Source organism: Macrobrachium rosenbergii, chromosome 59 (genome assembly GCF_040412425.1).
Source record: "Macrobrachium rosenbergii isolate ZJJX-2024 chromosome 59, ASM4041242v1, whole genome shotgun sequence".
Classification (NCBI taxonomy): Eukaryota; Metazoa; Arthropoda; class Malacostraca; order Decapoda; family Palaemonidae; genus Macrobrachium; species Macrobrachium rosenbergii.
In genome coordinates, this window is record NC_089799.1 from 2,600,904 (window position 1) to 2,624,732 (window position 23,829).

A 23,829-nucleotide genomic window follows, 5' to 3' on the forward strand; every position below is an offset into this window, starting at 1 on the left:
TCCCCACCTTTTGAATGATAGCCTGTCTCCTTGAAATCTGGGGCTGTCAGGTCCACTTAAGGCTGGGTATACCATTTCGAGAAATAGGCAACTTTACCTCTGTCATCGAGCTGGTTCTATATGTACATGTGGTGGCCTGTCACTGTAAGGAAATCAGTGGCTGTCAGGTCTATGGGTTGGAGCATAATAGTTCGAGACATAGGCAGCACTGTCATCGAGCTGGATTTCTACCCACCTTTGCATGGTGGCCCTGTCTCCTTAAAAATCAGTGGCTGTCTTTCATGCCCACTTGGAAGGCTGGGTATACCAGTTCGAGTCATAGGCAACTTTGCCTCGTCATCGAAACTGGTTACTACCCACCTTTTGCATGGTAGCCTGTCTCATAGGAAATGAGTGGCTGTCAGGTCCGCAAGGTTTGGAGTATACCAGTTCGAGACGCAGGCAACTTTACTCTGTCATCCAAACTAGTTTCTATCCACCTTTGCATGATGGCCTGTCTCCTTAAAGAAATGGTGGCATATCAAGTCCATAGATTGGGTATACCATTTTTCGAGACGCAAACCTTCACCTCCGTCATCGAAACTGGATTTCTGCCCACCTTTTGCATGATGGCCTGTCTCCTTAAGGAAATCAGTGGCTGTCAGGTCCACTTAAGGTTGGGTATACCAGTTCGAGTCATAGGCAACTTTGCCTGTCATCGAAACTGGATTTCTGTCCACCTTTTGCATGGTAGCCTGTCTCCTTTAGGAAATGAGTGGCAGTCAGGTCCACTTAAGGTTGGGTATACCAGTTCGAGACATAGGCAACTTTACCTCTGTCATCGAAACTGGATTTCTGCCCACCTTTTGCATGGTAGCCTGTCTCCTTAAGGAAATGAGTGGCTGTCAGGTCCACTTAAGACTGGGTATACCAGTTCGAGACATAGGCAACTTTGCCTCTGTCTTCGAAACTGGATTTCTTCCCACCTTTGCATGGTGGCCTAATGTCTCCTTAAGGAAATGGTGGCTATCCAGGTCCACTTAAGGTTGGGTATACCAGTTCGAGACATAGGCAACTTTACCTCTGTCATCGAAACTGGATTTCTGCCCACCTTTTGCATGGTGGCCTGTCTCCTTAAGGAAATGAGTGGCTGTCAGGTCCACTTAAGGTTGGGTATACCAGTTCGAGACATAGGCAACTTTACCTCTGTCATCGAAACTGGATTTCTGCCCACCTTTTGCATGGTGGCCTGTCTCCTTAAGGAAATCCAGTAGCTGTCAGGTCCATTTAAGGTTAGATATACCAGTTGAGACATAAACCTTTACCTCTGCAATGAGCTGGGTTTCTGCCCACCTTTGGTGGCCTGTCTCATAAGAAATGAGTGGCTGTCAGGTCACTTAGGTTAGATATACCAGTTCGAGACATGAAACCTTCACCTCTGCAATCAGAAACTGGGTTTCTCCCACCTTTGCATGGTGGCCTGTCTCCTTAAATGAGTGGCTGTCAGGTCCACTTAAGGTTGGGTATACCAGTTCGAGACATAGGCAACTTGCCCTCTGCAATCGAAACTGGGATTTCTGCCCACCTTTTGCATGGTGGCCTGTCTCCTTAAGGAAATGAGTGGCTGTCAGGTCCACTTAAGGTTGGGTATACCAGTTCGAGACATAGGCAACTTTACCTCTGCAATCGAAACTGGGTTTCTGCCCACCTTTTGCATGGTGGCCTGTCTCCTTAAGGAAATGAGTGGCTGTCAGGTCCACTTAAGGTTGGGTATACCAGTTCGAGACATAGGCAACTTTACCTCTGCAATCGAAACTGGGTTTCATACCTTTTGTAGTGTGCAATATCATGAAATGGTGGCTGTCAGGTCCACTTAAGGTTGGAGTATACCAGTTCGAGACATGGCAACTTTACCTCTGCCATTGAAACTGGATTTCTACCACACCCACTTTGCATGGTGGCCTGTCTCATAGAGTAGTGGCTGTGGTCCACTTAGGTTGATATGCAGTTCGAGACTATAAGCAACTTTACCTCTGCCATTGAAACTGGTTCTACCCACCCTTTGCATGAGTAGCCTGTCATAAAAGATGAGTGGCTGTCAGGTCCACTTAAGGTTAAGGTATACCAGTTCGAGACATAGGCAACTTTGCCTCTGTCATCGAAACTGGATTTTCTTCCCACCCCTTTGCATGATGGCCTGTCTCATAGAAATGAGTGTGTCAGGTCATAAGGTTAGGTATACCATTTGGTTTCTGTTTGTTTTATGTCACTAAGTCAGCTAGGTTCATATACCTTTTGCATGGTGGCCTGTCTCATAAGAGAAATGAGTGGCTGTCAGGTCACTTAAGGTTGAGTATACCAGTTCGAGACATAGACAACTACACCTCTGCCATTGAAACTGGTTCACACCCTTTGCGTAATTGTACCTGTCTCCTTAGAGAAATGGTGGCTATCCAGGTCCATAAGGTTAGATATGCAGTTCGAGACAGGCAGCTTTACCTCTGCCATTGAAACTGGATTTCTACCCACCCTTTGCATGGTGGCCTGTCTCCTTAAGAAATGAGTGGCTGTCAAGGTCACTTAAGGGTTGGGTATACCAGTTTGAGACATAGGCAACTTACCTCTGTCATCGAAACTGGTTCTTCCCCACCTTTTGCATGATGGCTGTCTCCTTAAGAGTGAGTGGCTGTCAGGTCCACTTAAGGTTGGAATATACCAGTTTCGAGACATAGGCAACTTCCTCTGCCATTGAAACTGGATTTCTACCCACCCTTTGCATGGTGGCCTGTCTCATGGGAAATGAGTGGCTGTCAGGTCCACTTAAAGGTTAGATTATACCAGTTTGAGACGTAGAGCAACTTTACCTCTGCAGTGGCTGGATTTCTACCCACCCTTTGCATGGTGGCCTGTCTCCTTAGAAATGAGTGGCTGTCAGGTCCATAAGGTTGGGTATACCCAGTTCGAGACACATAGGCAACTTACACTCTGCCATTGGAAACTGGTTCTCTTACCACCATAATTAGCCTGTCATAAGAAATGGAGTGGCTGTCAGGTCCCTGAGTTGGAGTGTAAGTTCAACACATGATAACTTTGCCTCTGTCGAAACTGGTCTTCCACCTTTGCATGATGGCCTGTCTCCTTAAGAAATGAGTGGCGTCATGTCCACTTAGGTGGAGTATACCATTTCGAGACATAGGCAGCTTGCCTGTATCATCGAAAACAAGTTTCTGCCCATCTTTTGCATGAGTGGCCTGTCTCATGGGGAAATGAGTGGCTGTCATGTCCACTTAAAGGTTGGGTATACCATTTCAGGACATAGGCAACTTGCCTCTGTCATCGAAACAGGATTTCTGCCCATCTTTTGCATGGTGGCCTGTCTCCTTAAGGAAATGAGTGGCTGTCATGTCCACTTAAGGTTGGGTATACCATTTCGAGACATAGGCAACTTTGCCTCTGTCATCGAAACAGGATTTCTGCCCATCTTTTGCATGGTGGCCTGTCTCCTTAAGGAAATGAGTGGCTGTCATGTCCACTTAAGGTTGGGTATACCATTTCGAGACATAGGCAACTTTGCCTCTGTCATCGAAACTGGATTTCTGCCCACCTTTTGCATGGTGGCCTCTCTTCTTAAGGAAATCAGTGGCTGTCAGGTCCACTTAAGGTCGGGTATACTAGTTCGAGTCATACGCAACTTTGCCTCTGTCATTGAAACTGGATTTCTGCCCACCTTTTGCATGGTACCCTGTCTCCTTAAGAGAGTAGTGGATGTCAGGTCCATAAGGTTAGTTATACCAGTTCGAGACATATGCAACTTTGCCTATGTCATCAGAGCGGATTTCTTACTACCTTTTGCATTTTGGCTGTCTCCTTAAGGAAATGAGTGGCTGTCAGGTCCACTTAAGGTTGGGCATATTAGTTTGAGACATAGGCAACTTTGCCTCTGTCATCGAAACTGGATTTCTGCCCACCTTTTGCGTGGTGGCCTGTCTCCTTAAGGAAATGAGTGGCTGTCATGTCCACTTAAGGTTGGGTATACCATTTCGAGACATAGGCAACTTTGCCTCTGTCATCGAAACTGGATTTCTGCCCACCTTTTGCATGGTGTGCCTATTATTACAAATCAGTGGCTCATCAGGTCACTTAAGGTCAGGTATACTAGTTCAGTCATGCAACTTTGCCTCTGTCATTGAAACTGGATTTCTGCCCACCTTTGCATAGTACCTGTCTCCTTGAGGAAATGAGTGGATGTCAGGTCACTTGGGTTAGTTATACCAGTTCGAGACATATACCTTTGCCCCTATGTCATCGAAACTGGATTTCTTACTACCTTTTGCATGGTGGCCTGTCTCCTTAAGGAAATGAGTGGCTGTCAGGTCCACTTAAGGTTGGGCATATTAGTTTGAGACACAAACCTTTGCCTCTGTCATCAAAGACTGGTTCTGCCACCACTTTGTAGTGGTGCCTGTCTCATGAAATGGAAGTGGCTGTCCAGGTCCACACTTAAAAGGTTTAGGTATACCACGTTCCCGGGGACATAGAGCAACTTTGCCTCTGTCGCCAGTTGATTTCTGCCCACCTTTTGCGTGGTGGCCTGTCTCCTTAAGGAAATCAGTGGCTGTCAGGTCCACTTAAGGTTGGGTATACTAGTTCGAGTCATACGATACTTTGCCTCTGTCATTGAAACTGGATTTCTGCCCACCTTTTGCATAGTACCCTGTCTCCTTAAGGAAATGAGTGGCTGTCAGTTCCACTTAAGGTTGGGTATACCAGTTCGAGATATAGGCAACTTTGCCTCTGTCATTGAAACTGGATTTCTGCCCACCTTTTGCATGGTAGCCTGTCTCCTTAAGGAAATGAGTGGCTGTCAGTTCCACTTAAGGTTGGTTATACCAGTTCGAGACATATGCAACTTTGCCTATGTCATCGAAACTGGATTTCTTACTATCTTTTGCATGGTGGCCTGTCTCCTTAAGGAAATGAGTGGCGGTCAGGTCCACTTAAGGTTGGGTATACCAGTTCGAGACATAGGCAACTTTGCCTCTGTAATCGAAACTGGATTTCTTCCCACCTTTTGCATGGTGACCTGTCTCCTTAAGGAAATGAGAGCTGTCAGGTCCGCCAAGGTTGGGTAAACTAGTTCGAGACATAGGCAACTTTGCCATTGTAATCGAAACTGGATTTCTTCCCACCTTTTGCATGGTGACCTGTCTCCTTAAGGAAATCAGTGGCTGTCAGGTCCACTTAAGGCTGGGTATACAACTTCGAGACATAGTCAACTTTACCTTTGTCATCGGAACTGGATTTCATCCACTATGCAGCTGTCTACCAAGTCAGTTGTCAGGGCCATAAAATTACTAAAATATCTCAGTTGAGTATGCAGCTTTAGTGCTAGATAGTTCTGCACCTGGGCTACTTAATGCTCATAAGGAAATCAGTGGCTGTCAGGTCCACTTAAGGCATATACCTTCACTTCACAAAAAAGAGAAAGACCTAATTCTGTTGTTTTCTTTTTTTTTATATATATACACAATCTTTGTTCTACCTTTATTTCATAAAAAAAGACAGTTTCCATGTTTTCTTTTTAATATAAAGACAATCTTCATATACCTTCATATCAGGAAAAAGAAAAGGACCTTTTTCCGTTGTTTTATTTTTTTTAAATAAGGTCAATCTTCATGTAGCTTCATGTCACAAAAAAGAAAAGTCCTTATACAGCTATTTTCTTTGTCATATAAAGAAAATCTTCATATATACCTTCTTCCAGCACCGTTTAAGAAATGAGCATGACAGACTGGAATCCCTGAGCGAGAATCCACTGATGGAAGCATTACAAGCTTGGAGCTGCCTTAACTTAACACATTTTTCCAAATTAGGTTCTTTCTTTATCAAAGTCGAGTCCATCAGAACTTTCCAGATTCTCCGGCATTTTAAGGAGGTTCCTGAAGATCAAAGTATTTATCGATTATTGGTTTCAGAAAGGAAAATTAGCGACGGGGTTTTAGTTCTCTGTAAAAGAAAACTGCTGTGCCGTCTTTGTCTGTCCACACTTTTTCTGTCCGCAGTTTTTCTGTCTGTAGTTTTTCTGTCCGCAGTTTTTTTCTGTCTGCAGTCTTTTCTGTCCGCACTCAGATCTTACAAACTACTAAGGAGGCTAGAGGGCTGCAAATTGGTATGTTGATCATCCACCCTGCAATCATCAAAGATACCAAATTGCAGCCCTCTAGCTTCCTCAGTAGTTTTTATTTTATTTAAGGTTAAAGTAAGCCATAATCACGCCTGTGGCAACGCAACAACACAGGCCACCATGGCCACCTGAGAGTTTCATGGGCCGCGGCTCATACAGCATTATACCGAGACCACCGAAAGATCCATTTTCGGTTGCCTTGATTATAGGCCGTACAGAAAAATAAGAAAGCTAATTAGACTCATTTAAATCAACTTGATACTGTTCCTGAAGTTTCTTCGGCACAATCGAGTTTTCTGTACAGTGCATAATCAAGGACACCGAAAACAGGTCTATCTTTCGGTGGTCTCGGTATAATGCTGTATGAGCCTCGGCCCATGAAAATTTAACCACTGCCTGGTAGTAGCCTATCCTATATCGCTGCCAGAAGCACGATTATGGCTGCAATTTGGTACGTTTGATGATTGAGAGAGAGAGAGAGAGAGAGAGAGAGAAGCTACCACAAGGCAATGTCTCCGTAAGAGTAATTAGTTACTGTTGATATTAGGACAGAGAATGACAGAACGAGAGAGAGAGAGAGAGAGAGAGAGAGAGAGAGAGAGAGAGAGAGAGAGAGAGAGAGAGCAAACAGCAGCGTTCAAAACATTATTATGATATGAAAGGTTCTGTTGATAGCCGACGGATTGCATTAATCACTGTGCAAATGGATTCTGGAATTCGGTCCCCAGACCCTCACCTAACTGTTTCAAGGCCCATAACACCCTCCTTTGTTAATATAACTAATGAACTAGGCTTCTGATTAATGTGAAACCGAAACCACCAGAGTTTGAGACACCTACCTAATTAAGAAAAATGGATTCAAGCATCTACTCCGCATTATTGTCTTACTTTATATCGAGAAATGTCATCTCAATTTTGTGGGCATGGTGAGAACGGAAATTAAGACCTGGCAACTAGGCGCAGAATGACGTGTGTCGACCATGGCGTGGGGCCCCGTGACGTTTACACCCGCCACGGCCCCATTTCTGTATGGTTATCAAATAATATATAAGTTGTAGTGAATTATACTGCTCTTTGATGGAATCTAAAGATACTGTTTGAATAAACTCATTTTTAGCCTCACTTGTGTTTATTATTTAATTAATAGGTAATTCTTACGAAAAAGAAGACAAAAAAATCAAAATCTCGGATGGCAGTCAGAGAGGTGATCGAGCTAGGGAAGGTACACGTCTGTTAGATACAGGCACTGACAAGGTTCCTGCTGACACCTTGCTTACTGCCTACTATTGACATTTTATATCATGTCTACAATGCTTCACCATTGTCCACAAGGTTGTCGTAATGCTTTTGTGTTGCGACTCTTAACATACTACAAGAGGGAACAAGATAACAACAAACTGAAGATTGGATTGAATAGGTTGGTATCATGTTGTCATGTTTAATGGCGTACCATCATGGACATGCATAGTTGAATATTATGCATTATCAGATTCTCTCTCTCTCTCTCTCTCTTTATATATATATATATATATATATATATATATATATATATATATATATATATATATATATATATATATATATAAAGAGATAAAAGAGAGGTTGTTCGATAGATAATTACACGAGAACAAATATTTTTTTACCCAAACAGACCGTATGACCGAGTTGCTGATGGATATGGATATGACAAGGAATGCCGTTCGTCAGATGGTCAGGCGCACCACACATTCACGGCCAATTGTAGGACAACCAACTCCACCACCATCACCAGTCCCATCACCATCACCACCCTCATCGCCAGCACTATCAATAGCTCCATCGCCTTCAAGAGCTCCATCGCCATCACCATTATCACCGCCCTCATCAGATTCAGTACAGTCTCATTCCACACAGACAGCTGAAGATGTGTTCGACTCTTTTACCGTCGGTACAATTCGTCGATATGTTCACAACAAGTTCTTGTCAAAGGATACCTTTACAATTACTACTCTGACAAGAGAACTCAAGAAGGAAGGAATATTACCTGAAGGCACATCGGAAATTTCGTTTTGGAGAGTACTTCACAAGATGGGATTTCGATATAAGACGACCCAGCGAAAAATGTATGCTAGAAAAGAGTCCTTAGACATAGTATGTAAAAGGATCCCTGCTCTCAGGGCTCTCAGACAGTCTCGTGAGGAAGGAAGACAGGTGGTCTATTTAGATGAGACATGGTTCACTACAAGGATGAACCACAACAAAGAATGGGTGGACACAACTCAACCATCCACAACTACCACATATAGCCGACAGGTTCCGCCAGGAGATGGTGAACACTTTGTCGTGGTAGCAGCTGGTACCAACAAGGGCTTTATTGAAGATTCATTCCTTTGCTATACAGCAAAGAATAATATTGGGGACTACCATGGCGATGGCTGACAACAAATTACTACTATCTTTAGAAGAGCCATCAGTTCTCGTCATCGACAACGCTCCTTACCACAGTCACCTTACAGAGGAGAGCCACTGTCCAACTACTGGCACCAAAAAAAGGCTTATCTAATAAATTGGTTGCAGCAGCGCAATATCACATACCCACCACACGCTTTGCGACCTGAACTGCTCAAAATATGCAAGGAAAATCGACCGCTTCCCAGTTTCACAGTGGAAAATACCATTCGCCAGTGGGGTCATGAAGTAGTTCGGCTACCACCAGCACACCCAGAGCTAAATGCTACTGAGCAAGTATGGGGTGTCATGAAGAAGTACGTTCGATCATCCCTTCACCATTTTACACGAACGGACCTCAATGCAAGACTGAATGAAGCAAAGTTGTGTGTGACAGAGGACGTTTGGGCAAATGCTGTTCGGCGCTCTGAATACTTTGAGAGAGAGTACTGGTCATTAGATAATATCCATGACAATGTGGATTCCATCATCATAAGTCTCGCCAGTGACGACGAAGAGGAAGACTTTGTTTTAGACAGTTTTGAGGGTAATAAAAGTGAATATATATATATATATATATATATATATATATATATATATATATATATATATATATATATATATATATATATATATATATATTCACTTTTATTACCCCTCAAAACTATATATATTCATATATAAATACATATATTTATTTATTTATTTACATATATATATATATATATATATATATATATATATATATATATATATATATATATATATATATATATATATATATATATATATATATTCTACTTCAGTCTTGTAACTTTATTCATTAAAATGTTAGCTGCTATACTACTATCTATGCACAATACACTTATTGTTAATAAAGTATTACTATCCTTTCACCTCCATCCAATCCTTAGCCATATTGAATATTTATAATCATATTATGTGCGCACCCTCAACAATCATATTCACCAATAATCAATTCACATATAGCACGATTAAACTCTATCTAAATTTACTTTCGTGACGTTATTGAAATTAGGGAATAATAAAATAATATGACCAATTTAAACTTTGCCAGACCGAACATTTTTCATTCCATAACTTCAACCCACTAATGACTGCATACCTGTATTGAAAAATAAAAACACCTTATTTCTATCAAAGGTATATATATATATATATATATATATATATATATATATATATATATATATATATATATATATACAATTTCTTGTACTGATATAATGATAACCATACAGAAAGGGGGGCGTGGCAGGTGTAAGCGTCACGGGGCCACACGTCATGGTCGACACACGTCATTCTGCGCCTAGTTGCCAGGTCTTAATTTCCGTTCTCACCATGCCCACCAAATTGAGATGACATTTCTCGATATAAAGTAAGACAATAATGCGGAGTAGATGCTTGATTCCATTATTCTTAATTAGGTCGGTGTCTCAAACTCTGGTGGTTTCGGTTTCACATTAATCAGAAGCCTAGTTCATTAGTTATATTAACAAAGGAGGGTGTTATGGGCCTTGAAATAGTTAGTAATTGATATTGTAAACGGTCATTATGAATTGTGATTGTGGCTTGTGACTCTGGGTTGTAATGATTGTTTGGAGGTAAAGATTGTGGCCTGTCATGTTTGTTTGCATATGAAGATTGTGGCTTGCGATTGTGGCTTGTATTGGTTCTTTGGAGGTGAAGATTGTTGCTTTTGATTGTGGCTTGTATTAGGTGTTTGGAAATGAAGATTTTTGCTTGTGATTGTGGCTTGTAATGATTGTTTGGAGGTGAAGATTGTGGCTTGTGATTGTGGCTTGGAATGATTGTTTGGAGGTGACGATTGTGGCTTGTGATTGTGCCTCATAATTATTACTTGGAGGTAAAGATTGTGGCTTGTGATAATGGCTTGCATTGGTTGTTTGGAAGTGAAGACTGTGGCTTGTGATTGTGGTTTGTAATGATTGTTTGTTGGTGAAGATTGTGGCTTGCGATTGTGCCTTGTAATTATTGCTTGGAGGTGAAGATTGTGGCTTTTGATAGTGGCTTATATTGGATGTTTGGAAGTGAAGATTATGGCTTATGATTGTGTCTTGTAATGATTGTTTGGAGGTGAAGATTGTGGCTTGTGATTGTGCCTTATATTATTGTTTGGAGGTGAAGATTGTGGCTTGTGATTGTGGCATATATTGGTTGTTTGGAAGTGAAGATTGTGGCTTGTGATTGTGTACTAATGATTGTTTGGAAGTGAAGATTGTGGCTTGTGATTGTTCCTTGTCAGTATTGTTTGGAGGTGTAGACTGTGGTTTGTGATTGTGGCTTGTATTGGTTGTTTAGAGGTGAAGATTGTGGCTTCTGACTGTGGTTTGTAAAGATTGTTTGGAGGTAAAGATTGTGGCTTGTGATTGTTGCTTCTAATGATGGTTTGGAAGTGAAGACTGTGGCTTGTGACTGTGGCTTGTAATGATTGCTTGAGGTGAAGATTGTGGCTAGCGATTGTGGTTTGTAATGATTGTTTTGATGTGAAGAACATGGCTTGTGATTGTGGCTTGTAATGATTGTTTGGATGTGAAGATTGTGGCTTGTGATTGTGGCTCGTAATGATTGTTTGGAGGTGAAGATTGTGGCTTGTGATTGTGGCTTGTATTGGTTGTTTGGAAGTGAAGACTGTGACGTGATTGTGGATCGTAATGATCGTTTGGAGGTGAAGATTGTGGCTTGTGATTGTGGCTTGTATTGGTTGTTTGGAGGTGAAGATTTTGGCCTCTGATTGTGGTTTGTAAAGATTGTTTGGAGGTAAAGATTGTGGCTTGTGATTGTTGCTTCTAATGATGGTTTGGAAGTGAAGACTGTGGCTTGTGACTGTGGCTTGTAATGATTGTTTGAGGTGAAGATTGTGGCTAGCGATTGTGGTTTGTAATGATTCTTTTGAGGTGAAGAATATGGCTTGTGATTGTGGCTTATTATTATTGCTTGGAGGTGAAGAATTTGGCTTGTGATTGTGGCTTGTAATGATTGTTTTGAGGTGAAGATTGTGGCTTGTGATTGTGGCTTGTATTGGTTGTTTGGAAGTGAAGACTGTGACTTGTGATTGTGGATCGTAATGATCGTTTGGAGGTGAAGATTGTGGCTTGTGATTGTGGCTTGAATTGGTTGTTTGGAGGTTAAGATTGTGGCTTGTGATCGTGGCCTGCAATGATCGTTTGGAGGTAAAGATTGTGGCTTGTGACTGTGGCTTGTAATGATTGTTTGGATGTGAAGTTTGTGGCTTGTGATTGTGGATCGTAATGATTGTTTGGAGGTGAAGATTGTGGCTTGTGATTGTGGCATGTATTGGTTGTTTGGAAGTGAAGACTGTGACTCGTAATTGTAGATCGTAATGATCGTTTGGAGGTAAAGATTGTGGCTTGTGATTGTGGCTTATAATGATCGTTTGGAGGTGAAGATTGTGGCTTGTAATGAGTGTTTGGAGATGAAGATTGTGGCTTGTGATTGTTGCTCGTAATGATTGCTTGGCGGTAAAGATTGTGGCTTGTGATTGTGGGTTGTAATGATTGTTTGGAGGTGAAGATTGTGGCTTATGACTGTGGCTTGTAATGATTGCTTCCAGGTGAAGACTGCTGTTTGTGATGGTGCCTTGCGATGGTGCCTTGTAATGGTTGTTTGGAGGTGAAGATTGTGGCTTGTGACTGTGGTGGTTTGTGACTGTGGCTTGTAATGAATAACTTTAAAAATTATTATTATTATTATTATTATTATTATTATTATTATTATTATTATTATTATATTACAAAGAAAATAAGATAAATCTTAGAACACAGAGATGAATAGCTTAATTAAAGGGAAAAATTCAAAAATTTCTCCAAGTCATAACAATGTGATCAGAACTTTGGCAATTTCTTAAGATCTGATTATGAAGAAGAAATCGCCCCCGCCCTAAACCAACCCCTGCCCCCTCCCCGCGATTTGCGGAAGAAACTTTTAGGCAACTCTGATATACTTCACTTCATTACTGTGTGTGAATATTCCTAAAAAAAAAAAAAACAGCTTCGAGAATGAACTTAAAAAAAAAAAAAAACATCAACTTCGAAAATGAGCTGTTTTTTTTTTGGAATTGACGTCGTTGATATTATCTTTTTTTGGGTCTTTTGAGAGGGGGCAGGTTTTTCTTTTTATAAGATTTTCAGTGACTTAAAAGATTCGTGTGAAATTTTCTAAAAAATAAAAAAAAAATCAGCTTCGAGAATGAACTTTATTTTGTAATTGATCGTTTTTTATATTCTCTTTTTTATGTCTTTTTTGGGGGGAGCCAGGATTTAGTTTAATGCTCATTTGTAAATATACAGAATGTTTAATGTTCACTTGTATATATATCTATATATATATATATATATATGTATATGTATATATATATATATATATATATATATATATATATATATATATATATATATATATATATATATATATATATATATATATATAATTTCCTGGAAAGACCAAACAAAAAAAAAAAACTACCTAAATGTGTCTGCTAGAGGCTGCACATGGACTTTAGGCCTAAAATGCACTTCTAGCCAGAATATCCTCTCAGATCTCTGTGAAATTCATTTGGTGCTCATTGAACCCCACATTGGTTCTCAAGTCTTGTTATGGAAAACTGCCACTTGCATCTGGACCACCCACGTGTGTCCCTGGGGGAATGGAATAGTGGCCCCTTGTTCCCAAAAGTGTTTTGACTAAATGTATCTAACGCTTAGCCTTCCACATGTATATAGACATTGCGTGGAAGGCGTGGACTGGATGACCATCTCCTCCACTTCCAGACTTTGGAATGTACTTCTGCTCTCGAAATTATTGAAATGATTTTTCATTAAGGTTCTCGTCAATCTTAAGCACTGTGTGATAAGAATTGGATGCAAACAGCCTTCTGAGACCGTGAAACTAGAAATTCTATTGGTAAAACAGGCACGTCTGTCAGATTTATTCTAGCATCAGGACTGGGTTGCAATGTTGCAAGAGAACAATGCTAAAAAAAGTAAAAACCTATCAAACAGATCTAGAATAAAATCAATAATTATTCTCACATCAGAACTCAGTTGCAATATTGCAAGAGGACAATTGTTAAAAATAAAACACTATCAATTAGATCTAGTATAAAAGCAATAATTATTCTAGCATCAGAACTGGGTTGCAATATTGCAGGAGAACAACTACTAGTACTAAAAAACAATCAATTAGATCCAATATAAAAGTAATAACTATTCTCACCTCAGAACTATGTTGCAATATTGCAAGAAAACAATTACTAAAAATTCCAAAAAAAATCAGTTAGGTCTAGAATAAATGTAATAATTATTCTCACCTCAGAACTGGTTTGCAATACTGCAAGAGAACAATTGCTAAAAGTAAACAAACACGACCAATTAGATCTAGAATAAAAGTAATAATTATTCTCACATCAGAACTGGGTTGCAATACTGCAAGAGAACAATTGCTAAAAAAATAAGAAAAAACAATCAAAATTATCTGGAATAAAAATAATTATTCCCGCCTCAGAACTAGGTTGCGATACTGCAAGAGAACAACTGCTAAAAAATAAGAAAAAAAAACGATCAAAATGATCTGGAATAAAAGTAATAATTATTCTCACCTGAAAACTGGCTTGCAAAATTGCAAGAGAAAATTGCTAAAAAATAAGAAAACAAGCGATCAAACTGATCTAGAATAAAAGAAACAATTATTCTCACATCAGAACTGGGTTGCAACATTGCAAGAGAGCAATTGCTAGAAAACATTCCGATACAAAGCTCAATTAGATCTGCAATAAAAGCTCTCTAAAAATACACCTCAGCTGGAGTTGGGATCCTAGAATATGAGAAAAACATAGCAGATAAAACGATCAATTAGATCTAGGATCAAAGCTTTCTGTAAAATGTACTTCAGCTGGAACTGGGATCCCAGAATATGAAAAAAAAATAGCAGATAAAACGATCAATTAGATCTAGAATCAAAGCTTTCTGTAAAATGTACTTCAGCTGGAACTGGGATCCCAGAATATGAGAAAAAAAATAGCAGATAAAACGATCAATTAGATCTAGAATCAAAGCTTTCTCTAAAATGTACTTCAGCTGGAACTGGGATCCCAGAGTATGAGAAAAAAAATAGCAGATAAAACGATCAATTAGATCTAGAATCAAAGCTTTCTCTAAAATGTACTTCAGTTGGAATTGGGATCCCAGAATATAAGGAAAAAAATAGCAGATAAAACGATCAATTAGATCTAGTACAAAAGCTTTCTCTAAAATGTACGTCAGCTGGAATTGGGATCCCAGAATATGAGAAAAAAAAATAGCAGATAAAACGATCAATTAGATCTAGTATCAAAGCTTTCTCTAAAATGTACGTCAGCTGGAATTGGGATCCCAGAATATGAGGAAAAAAAACAGCAGATAAAACGATCAATTAGATCTAGAATAAAAGCTTTCTCTAAAATGTACGTCAGCTGGAATTGGGATCCCAGAATATGAGAAAAAAATAGCAGATAAAACGATCAATTAGATCTAGAATCAAAGCTTTCTCTAAAATGTACGTCAGCTGGAATTGGGATCCCAGAATATGAGAAAAAAAATAGCAGATAAAACGATCAATTAGATCTAGAATAAAAGCTTTCTCTAAAATGTACTTCAGCTGGAATTGGGATCCCAGAATATGAGAAAAAAAATAGCAGATAAAACGATCAATTAGATCTAGAATAAAAGCTTTCTCTAAAATGTACGTCAGCTGGAATTGGGATCCCAGAATATGAGAAAAAAAATAGCAGATAAAACGATCAATTAGATCTAGAATAAAAGCTTTCTCTAAAATGTACGTCAGCTGGAATTGGGATCCCAGAATATGAGAAAAAAAATAGCAGATAAAACGATCAATTAGAACTAGAATAAAAGCTTTCTCTAAAATGTACGTCAGCTGGAATTGGCATCCCAGAATATGAGAAAAAAAAATAGCAGATAAAATGATCAATTAGATCTAGAATCAAAGCTTTCTCTAAAATGTACGTCAGCTGGAATTGGGATCCCAGAATATGAGGAAAAAAATAGCAGATAAAACGATCAATTAGATCTAGAATCAAAGCTTTCTCTAAAATGTACTTCAACTGGAATTGGGATCCCAGAATATGAGGAAAAAAATAGCAGATAAAACGATCAATTAGATCTAGAATAAAAGCTTTCTCTAAAATGTACGTCAGCTGGAACTTGGATCCCAGAATATGAGGAAAAAATAGCAGATAAAACCATCAATTAGATCTAGAATCAAAGCTTTCTCTAAAATGTACGTCAGCTGGAACTGGGATCCCAGAATATGAGAAAAAAATAGCAGATAAAACGATCAATTAGATCTAGAATAAAAGCTTTCTCTAAAATGTACTTCAGCTAGAATTGCGATCCCAGAATATGAGAAAAAAAAGCAGATAAAACGATTAATTAGATCTAGAATACAAGCTTTCTCTAAAATGTACGTCAGCTGGAATTGGGATCCCAGAATATGAGAAAAAAAGCAGATAAAACGATCAATTAGATCTAGAATAAAAGCTTTCTCTAAAATGTACTTCAGCTGGAATTGGGATCCCAGAATATGAGAAAAAAAGCAGATAAAACGATCAATTAGATCTAGAATCAAAGCTTTCTCTAAAATGTACTTCAGCTGGAATTGGGATCCCAGAATATGAGAAAAAAAAGCAGATAAAACGATCAATTAGACCTAGAATCAAAGCTTTCTCTAAAATATACGTCAGCTGGAACTGGGATCCCAGAATATGAGAAAAAAAATAGCAGATAAAACGATCAATTAGATCTAGAATAAAAGCTTTCTCTAAAATGTACGTCAGCTGGAATTGGGATCCCAGAATATGAGAAAAAAAATAGCAGATAAAACGATCAATTAGATCTAGAATAAAAGCTTTCTCTAAAATGTACGTCAGCTGGAATTGGGATCCCAGAATATGAGAAAAAAATAGCAGATAAAACGATCAATTAGATCTAGAATCAAAGCTTTCTCTAAAATGTACGTCAGCTGGAATTGCGATCCCAGAATATGAGAAAAAAAATAGCAGATAAAACGATCAATTAGATCTAGAATAAAAGCTTACTCTAAAATGTACGTCAGCTGGAACTGGGATCCCAGAATATGAGAAAAAAATAGCAGATAAAACGATCAATTAGATCTAGAATCAAAGCTTTCTCTAAAATGTACTTCAGCTGGAATTGGGATCCCAGAATATGAGAAAAAAAAGCAGATAAAACGATCAATTAGACCTAGAATAAAAGCTTTCTCTAAAATGTACGTCAGCTGGAACTGGGATCCCAGAATATGAGAAAAAAAAATAGCAGATAAAACGATCAATTAGACCTAGAATAAAAGCTTTCTCTAAAATGTACTTCAGCTGGAATTGGGATCCCAGAATATGAGAAAAAAAGCAGATAAAACGATCAATTAGACCTAGAATCAAAGCTTTCTCTAAAATGTACGTCAGCTGGAACTGGGATCCCAGAATATGAGAAAAAAAAAGCAGATAAAACGATCAATTAGATCTAGAATCAAAGCTTTCTCTAAAATGTACGTCAGCTGGAATTGGGATCCCAGAAAATGAGAAAAAAAGCAGATAAAACGATCAATAAGATCTAGAATCAAAGCTTTCTCTAAAATGTACGTCAGCTGGAATTGGCATCCCAGAATATGAGAAAAAACTAGCAGATAAAACGATCAATTAGATCTAGAATCAAAGTTTATTCTAAAATATACTTCAGCTGGAATTGGGATCCCAGAATATGAGAAAAAAACTAGCAGATAAAACGATCAATTAGATCTAGAATCAAAGCTTTCTCTAAAATGTACGTCAGCTGGAATTGGGATCCCAGAATATGAGGAAAAAAAATAGCAGATAAAACGATCAATTAGGTCTAGAATAAAAGCTTTCTCTAAAATGTACTTCAGCTGGAATTGGGATCCCAGAATATGAGGAAAAAAATAGCAGATAAAACGATCAATTAGGTCTAGAATAAAAGCTTTCTCTAAAATGTACTTCAGCTGGAATTGGGATCCCAGAATATGAGGAAAAAAATAGCAGATAAAACGATCAATTAGATCTAGAATCAAAACTTTCTCTAAAATGTACGTCAGCTGGAATTGGAATCCCAGAATATGAGGAAAAAAAAATAGCAGATAAAACGATCAATTAGATTTAGAACAAAAGCTTTCTCTAAAATGTACTTCAGCTGGAATTGGGATCCCAGAATATGAGAAAAAAAAAATAGCAGATAAATCGATCAATTAGATCTAGAATCAAAGCTTTCTCTAAAATGTACGTCAGCTGGAATTGGCTTCCCAGAATATGAGAAAAAAATAGCAGATAAAACGATCAATTAGATCTAGAATCAAAGCTTTCTCTAAAATGTACGTCAGCTGGAATTGGGATCTCAGAATATGAGAAAAAAAAGCAGAAAAAACGATCAATTAGATCTAGAATCAAAGCTTTCTCTAAAATGTACGTCAGCTGGAATTGGGATCCCAGAATATGAGAAAAAAAATAGCAGATAAAACGATCAATTAGATCTAAAATCAAAGCTTTCTCTAAAATGTACGTCAGCTGGAATTGGGATCCCAGAATATGAGAAAAAAAAATAGCAGATAAATCGATCAATTAGATCTAGAATCAAAGCTTTCTCTAAAATGTACGTCAGCTGGAATTGGCTTCCCAGAATATGAGAAAAAAATAGGAGATAAAACGATCAATTAGATCTAGAATCAAAGCTTTCTCTAAAATGTACGTCAGCTGGAATTGGGATCCCAGAATATGAGAAAAAAAAAATAGCAGATAAAACGATCAATTAGATCTAGAATCAAAGCTTTCTCTAAAATGTACGTTAGCTGTAATTGGGATCCCAGAATATGAGGGAAAAAATAGCAGATAAAACGATGAAATAGATCTAGAATCAAAGCTTTCTCTAAAATGTACTTCAGCTGGAATTGGGATCCCAGAATATGAGGAAAAAAATAGCAGATAAAACGATCAATTAGATCTAGAATCAAAGCTTTCTCTAAAATGTACTTCAGCTGGAACTGGGAACCCAGAATATGAGGAAAAAATACCAGATAAAACGATCAATTAGATCTAGAATCAAAGCTTTTTCTAAAATGTACTTTAGCTGGAATTGGGATCCCAGAATATGAGAAAAAAATACCAGATAAAACGATCAATTAGATCTAGAATCAAAGCTTTCTCTAAAATGTACGTCAGCTGGAACTGGGATCCCAGAATATGAGAAAAAAAATAGCAGATAAAACGATCAATTAGATCTAGAATCAAAGCTTTCTCTAAAATGTACTTCAGCTGGAATTGGGATCCCAGAATATGAGAAAAAAAATAGCAGATAAAACGATCAATTAGATCTAAAATCAAAGCTTTCTATCCCAGAAAAATCACAGATCTGGAATTAAATGTACGTCCTGGAATTGGATCCTATGAAAGAAAAAAAGCAGATAAAACGATCTATCTAGAATCAAAAATCAAAGAATATTAGAGATAAAACGATCTAAAATGTACGTCAGCTGGAATTGGGATCCCAGAATATGAGAGGAAAAAATAGCAGATAAAACGATCAATTAGATCTAGAATCAAATCTTTCTGTAAAATGTACGTCAGTTGGAACTGGGATCCCAGAATACGAGAAATAAATAGCAGATAAAACGATAAATTAGATCTAGAATCAAAGCTTTCTGTAAAATGTACTTCAGCTGGAATTGGGATCCCAGAATATGAGAAAAAAATAGCAGATAAAACGATCAATTAGATCTAGAATCAAAGCTTTCTCTAAAATGTACGTCAGCTGGAATTGGGATCCCAGAATATGAGAAAAAAATAGCAGATAAAACGATCAATTAGATCTAGAATCAAAGCTTTCTCTAAAATGTACGTCAGCTGGAATTGGGATCCCAGAATATGAAAAAAATAGCAGATAAAACGAACAATTAGATCTAGAATCAAAGCTTTCTGTAAAATGTACTTCAGCTGGAATTGGGATCCCAGAATATGAGAAAAAAATAGCAGATAAAACGATCAATTAGATCTAGAATCAAAGCTTTCTCTAAAATGTACGTCAGCTGGAATTGGGATCCCAGAATATGAGAAAAAATAGCAGATAAAACGATCAATTAGATCTAGAATCAAAGCTTTTCTCTAAAATGTACGTCAGCTGGAATTGGGATCCCAGAATATGAGGAAAAAATAGCAGATAAAACGATAAATTAGATCTAGAATCAAAGCTTTCTCTAAAATGTACGTCAGCTGGAATTGGGATCCCAGAATATGAGAAAAAAATAGCAGATAAAACGATCAATTAGATCTAGAATCAAAGCTTTCTCTAAAATGTACTTCAACTGGAATTGGGATCCCAGAATGTGAGGAAAAAAATAGCAGATAAAACGATCAATTAGAACTAGAATCAAAGCTTTCTCTAAAATATACGTCAGCTGGAATTGGGATCCCAGAATATGAGAAAAAATAGCAGATAAAACGATCAATTAGATCTAGAATAACAGCTTCCTCTAAAATGTACGTCAGCTGGAATTGCGATCCCAGAATATGAGAAAAAAAATAGCAGATAAAACGATCAATTAGATATAGAATCAAAGCTTTCTCTAAAATGTACGTCAGCTGGAATTGGGATCCCAGAATATGAGGGAAAAAATAGGAGATAAAACGATCAATTAGATCTAGAATCAAAGCTTTCTCTAAAATTTACTTCAGCTGGAATAGGGATCCCAGAATATGAGGAAAAAATAGCAGATAAAACGATCAATTAGATCTAGAATAAAAGCTTTCTGTAAAATGTACTTCAGCTGGAATTGGGATCCCAGAATATGAGGAAAAAATAGCAGATAAAACGATCAGTTAGATCTAGAATCAAAGCTTTCTCTAAAATGTACGTCAGCTGGAATTGGCATCCCAGAATATGAGAAAAAAATAGCAGATAAAACGATCAATTAGATCTAGAATCAAAGCTTTCTCTAAAATGCACGTCAGATGGAATTGGGACTCCAGAATATGAAACAAAAAATAGCCTTGATCAACAGCTACGGGGAGACAGATGGCCTAATTACTGGGTTTTTGCGCGTGAATGCAATTGCCCGAGCGGTAACAAGCGGGCAATTTAGAGTCTATGCAGTTGACCGAGCGGTAACAAGCGGGCATTTTAGAGTCTTTTTTTAGAATAAGAATCGTTTGCAAATCAGAGACACTGTTCTAGGAATGGCATTGAATGAGAAATAGAAAAGGCTATTTGATAACGAAGCATCTAACTTTTTCTTGTGGATTTATGGAATTAAATTCAGTTTTTGAGTCGCTAAATTGATTGTTTGAGAACAGTCTCTAAAAATAATTGAAATAACATTGTTCGAGGAATGGTATAGAATTCGATCGAATATAGAATTTAGGCCAAAGGCCAAGCACTGGGACCTTTTTGAGTCGCTAAATTGACATGTTTGAGAACAGTCTCTAAAAAAATTAAAATAACATTGTTCAAGGAATGGTATAGAATTGGACTGAATACAGAATTTAGGCCAAAGGCCAAGCACTGGGACCTGTGAGGCCACTCAGCGCTGAAACGGAAACTGACAGTAAAAGGTTTGAAAGGTGTAACAGGAGGAAAACCTCAAAGCAGTTAAAGCAATATGAATCAATCATTAGGAGAGAGTTGAGGAAAGTCAGATGGAAGAATGAGAATATGAAAAGAGGTACACTAAAAGGAACGAAAGGGGTAGCACATAGGATTCTAAGTAATGCCTACAGTGCACCACATGAATTAGATTCAGTTTTGATTCGCCAAAGTGATGTGTTTTGAGAATTGTACTATAGGGAATTTTAGAGTTCTATATCAGTTAAAATGAGAAAATAAAAAAATTAATCTCTTTAATTGAACTCAGATGAACTTAGGCAACTGGTAATATATAAATTATAAACTTATTTTAGAGAACTGTAAAATTGTATTATCATTACTATAAAATATAAAAACGAATATACTGGACAACAACAATAAAAACAGTAAAAAATTCGCCGAAGTTTCTTCGGCGCAATCGAGTTTTCTGTACAGCATATAATCAAGGCCACCGAAGATAGATATATCCTTCAGTGGTCTTGGTATACCGCTGTATGAGCCGCGGCCCGTGAAACTTTAACCATGGGCAGGTGGTGACCTGTCCTATATCGTTGCCAGATGAACGATTATGGCTAACTTTAACCTTATATGTAATAAAAAATACTGAGGAGGCTAGAGGGCTACAATTTGGTATGTTTGATGACTGGAGGGTGGATGATCAACATACCAATTTGCAGCCCTCTAGCCTCCTCAGTAGTTTTTAAGATCTGAGGGCGGACAGAATGAAAAGTGTGGACAGAAAAAGTAGGAACAGGAAAAAGTGCTGATAGAAAAAAGTGCGGACAGGAAAATTGCGGACAGAAAAAAGTGCGGACAAAAAAGTGCGGACAGGAAAAAGTGCGGACAGGAAAAAGTGCGAACAGCAAAAAGTACGGACAGGAAAAATGCGGACAGAAAAAGTGCGAACAGAAAGAAGTACGGACAGGAAAAATGCGGACAGAAAAAAGTGCGGACAGGAAAAATGCGGACAGAAAGAAAAAGTGCGGACAGGAAAAATGCGGACAGAAAAAAGTGCGGACAGGAAAAATACGGACAGGAAAAAGTGGGGACAGGAAAAATGCGGACAGAAAAAAGTGCGGACAGGAAAAATGCGGACAGAAAAAAGTGCGGACAGGAAAAATGCGGACAGAAAAAAGTGCGGACAGGAAAAATGCGGACAGAAAAAAGTGCGGACAGGAAAAATGCGGACAGAAAAAAGTGCGGACAGGAAAAATGCCGACAGAAAAAAGTGCGGACAGAAAAATGCGGACAGAAAAAGTGCGGACAGGAAAAAAAATGCGGACAGAAAAAAGTGCGGACAGGAAAAATGCGGACAGAAAAAAGTGCGGACAGGAAAAATGCGGACAGAAAAAAGTGCGGACAGGAAAAAGTACGGACAGGAAAAATGCGGACAGAAAAAAGTGCGGACAGGAAAAAGTACGGACAGGAAAAATGCGGACAGAAAAAGTGCGGACAGGAAAAAGTACGGACAGGAAAAATGCGGACAGAAAAAAGTGCGGACAGGAAAAATGCGGACAGAAAAAAGTGCGGACAGGAAAAATGCGGACAGAAAAAAGTGCGGACAGGAAAAATGCGGACAGAAAAAAGTGTGAACAGAAAGAAGTACGGACAGGAAAAATGCGGACAGAAAAAAGTGCGGACAGGAAAAATGCGGACAGAAAAAAGTGAGGACAGGAAAAATGCGGACAGAAAAAAGTGCGGACAGGAAAAATGCGGACAGAAAAAAGTGCGGACAGGAAAAATGCGGACAGAAAAAAGTGCGGACAGGAAAAATGCGGACAGAAAAAAGTGCGGACAGGAAAAATGCGGACAGAAAAAAGTGCGGACAGGAAAAATGCGGACAGAAAAAAGTGCGGACAGGAAAAAGTACGGACAGGAAAAATGCGGACAGAAAAAAGTGCGGATAGGAAAAAGTACGGACAGGAAAAATGCGGACAGAAAAAAGTGCGGACAGGAAAAAGTAAGTGTATTTACCGTCTTTTCCACAGTATCATCTCCGTACAGGCTGACAGGAAGACATGCACACACACACACAAGAGAGAGAGAGAGAGAGAGAGAGAGAGAGAGAGAGAGAGAGAGAGATAAACCTTTGGCAACTTGCAAAAAACGACTCCCTCCCACAAAACAGCATTTGTTCTGACATCACATAAATAGATATAATCCTGGTGTTTACGAAAAGAAACCACAGTTATACTTTTGGCAAGTGTTTGTTCAAAGCACAAAGATTCGGCGTTTGTGCATCTCTTAATTTCATGACCCGGGCTTTTGTTCTTGCCCCAAAAGCCCCTTTGGGGTCTTTTGACATATTTCTTTCAATTTTTTAAACTTATTTCGCAGCTATGAATTACACTATAAAATATATGTTCCACTTTAAATGAACCTTTCAAGGATACAAAATCTGGATGGTGACTTTGCAGGAATCAAGTCTGGTTAAATCTCTCTCTCTCTCTCTCTCTCTCTCTCTCTCTCTCTCTCTCTCTCTCTCTCTCTCTCTCTCTCTCTCCCTCCATCACAAACTTT

The 23,829-nt window shown here is 38.5% G+C and overlaps 1 protein-coding gene across 1 annotated transcript in view; it reads right to left on the reverse strand.

The window, feature by feature from the left end:
• Positions 1-10,826: 10,826 nt before the first annotated feature.
• Positions 10,827-23,829, reverse strand: part of LOC136837422 (uncharacterized) — a 37,343-nt gene continuing 24,340 nt past the window's right edge. Inside the window, exon 3 of the mRNA XM_067102202.1 lies at positions 10,827-12,285. Coding sequence (XP_066958303.1) covers positions 10,827-12,285 — 1,459 coding nt within the window. The remainder of the gene's footprint in view (positions 12,286-23,829) is intronic.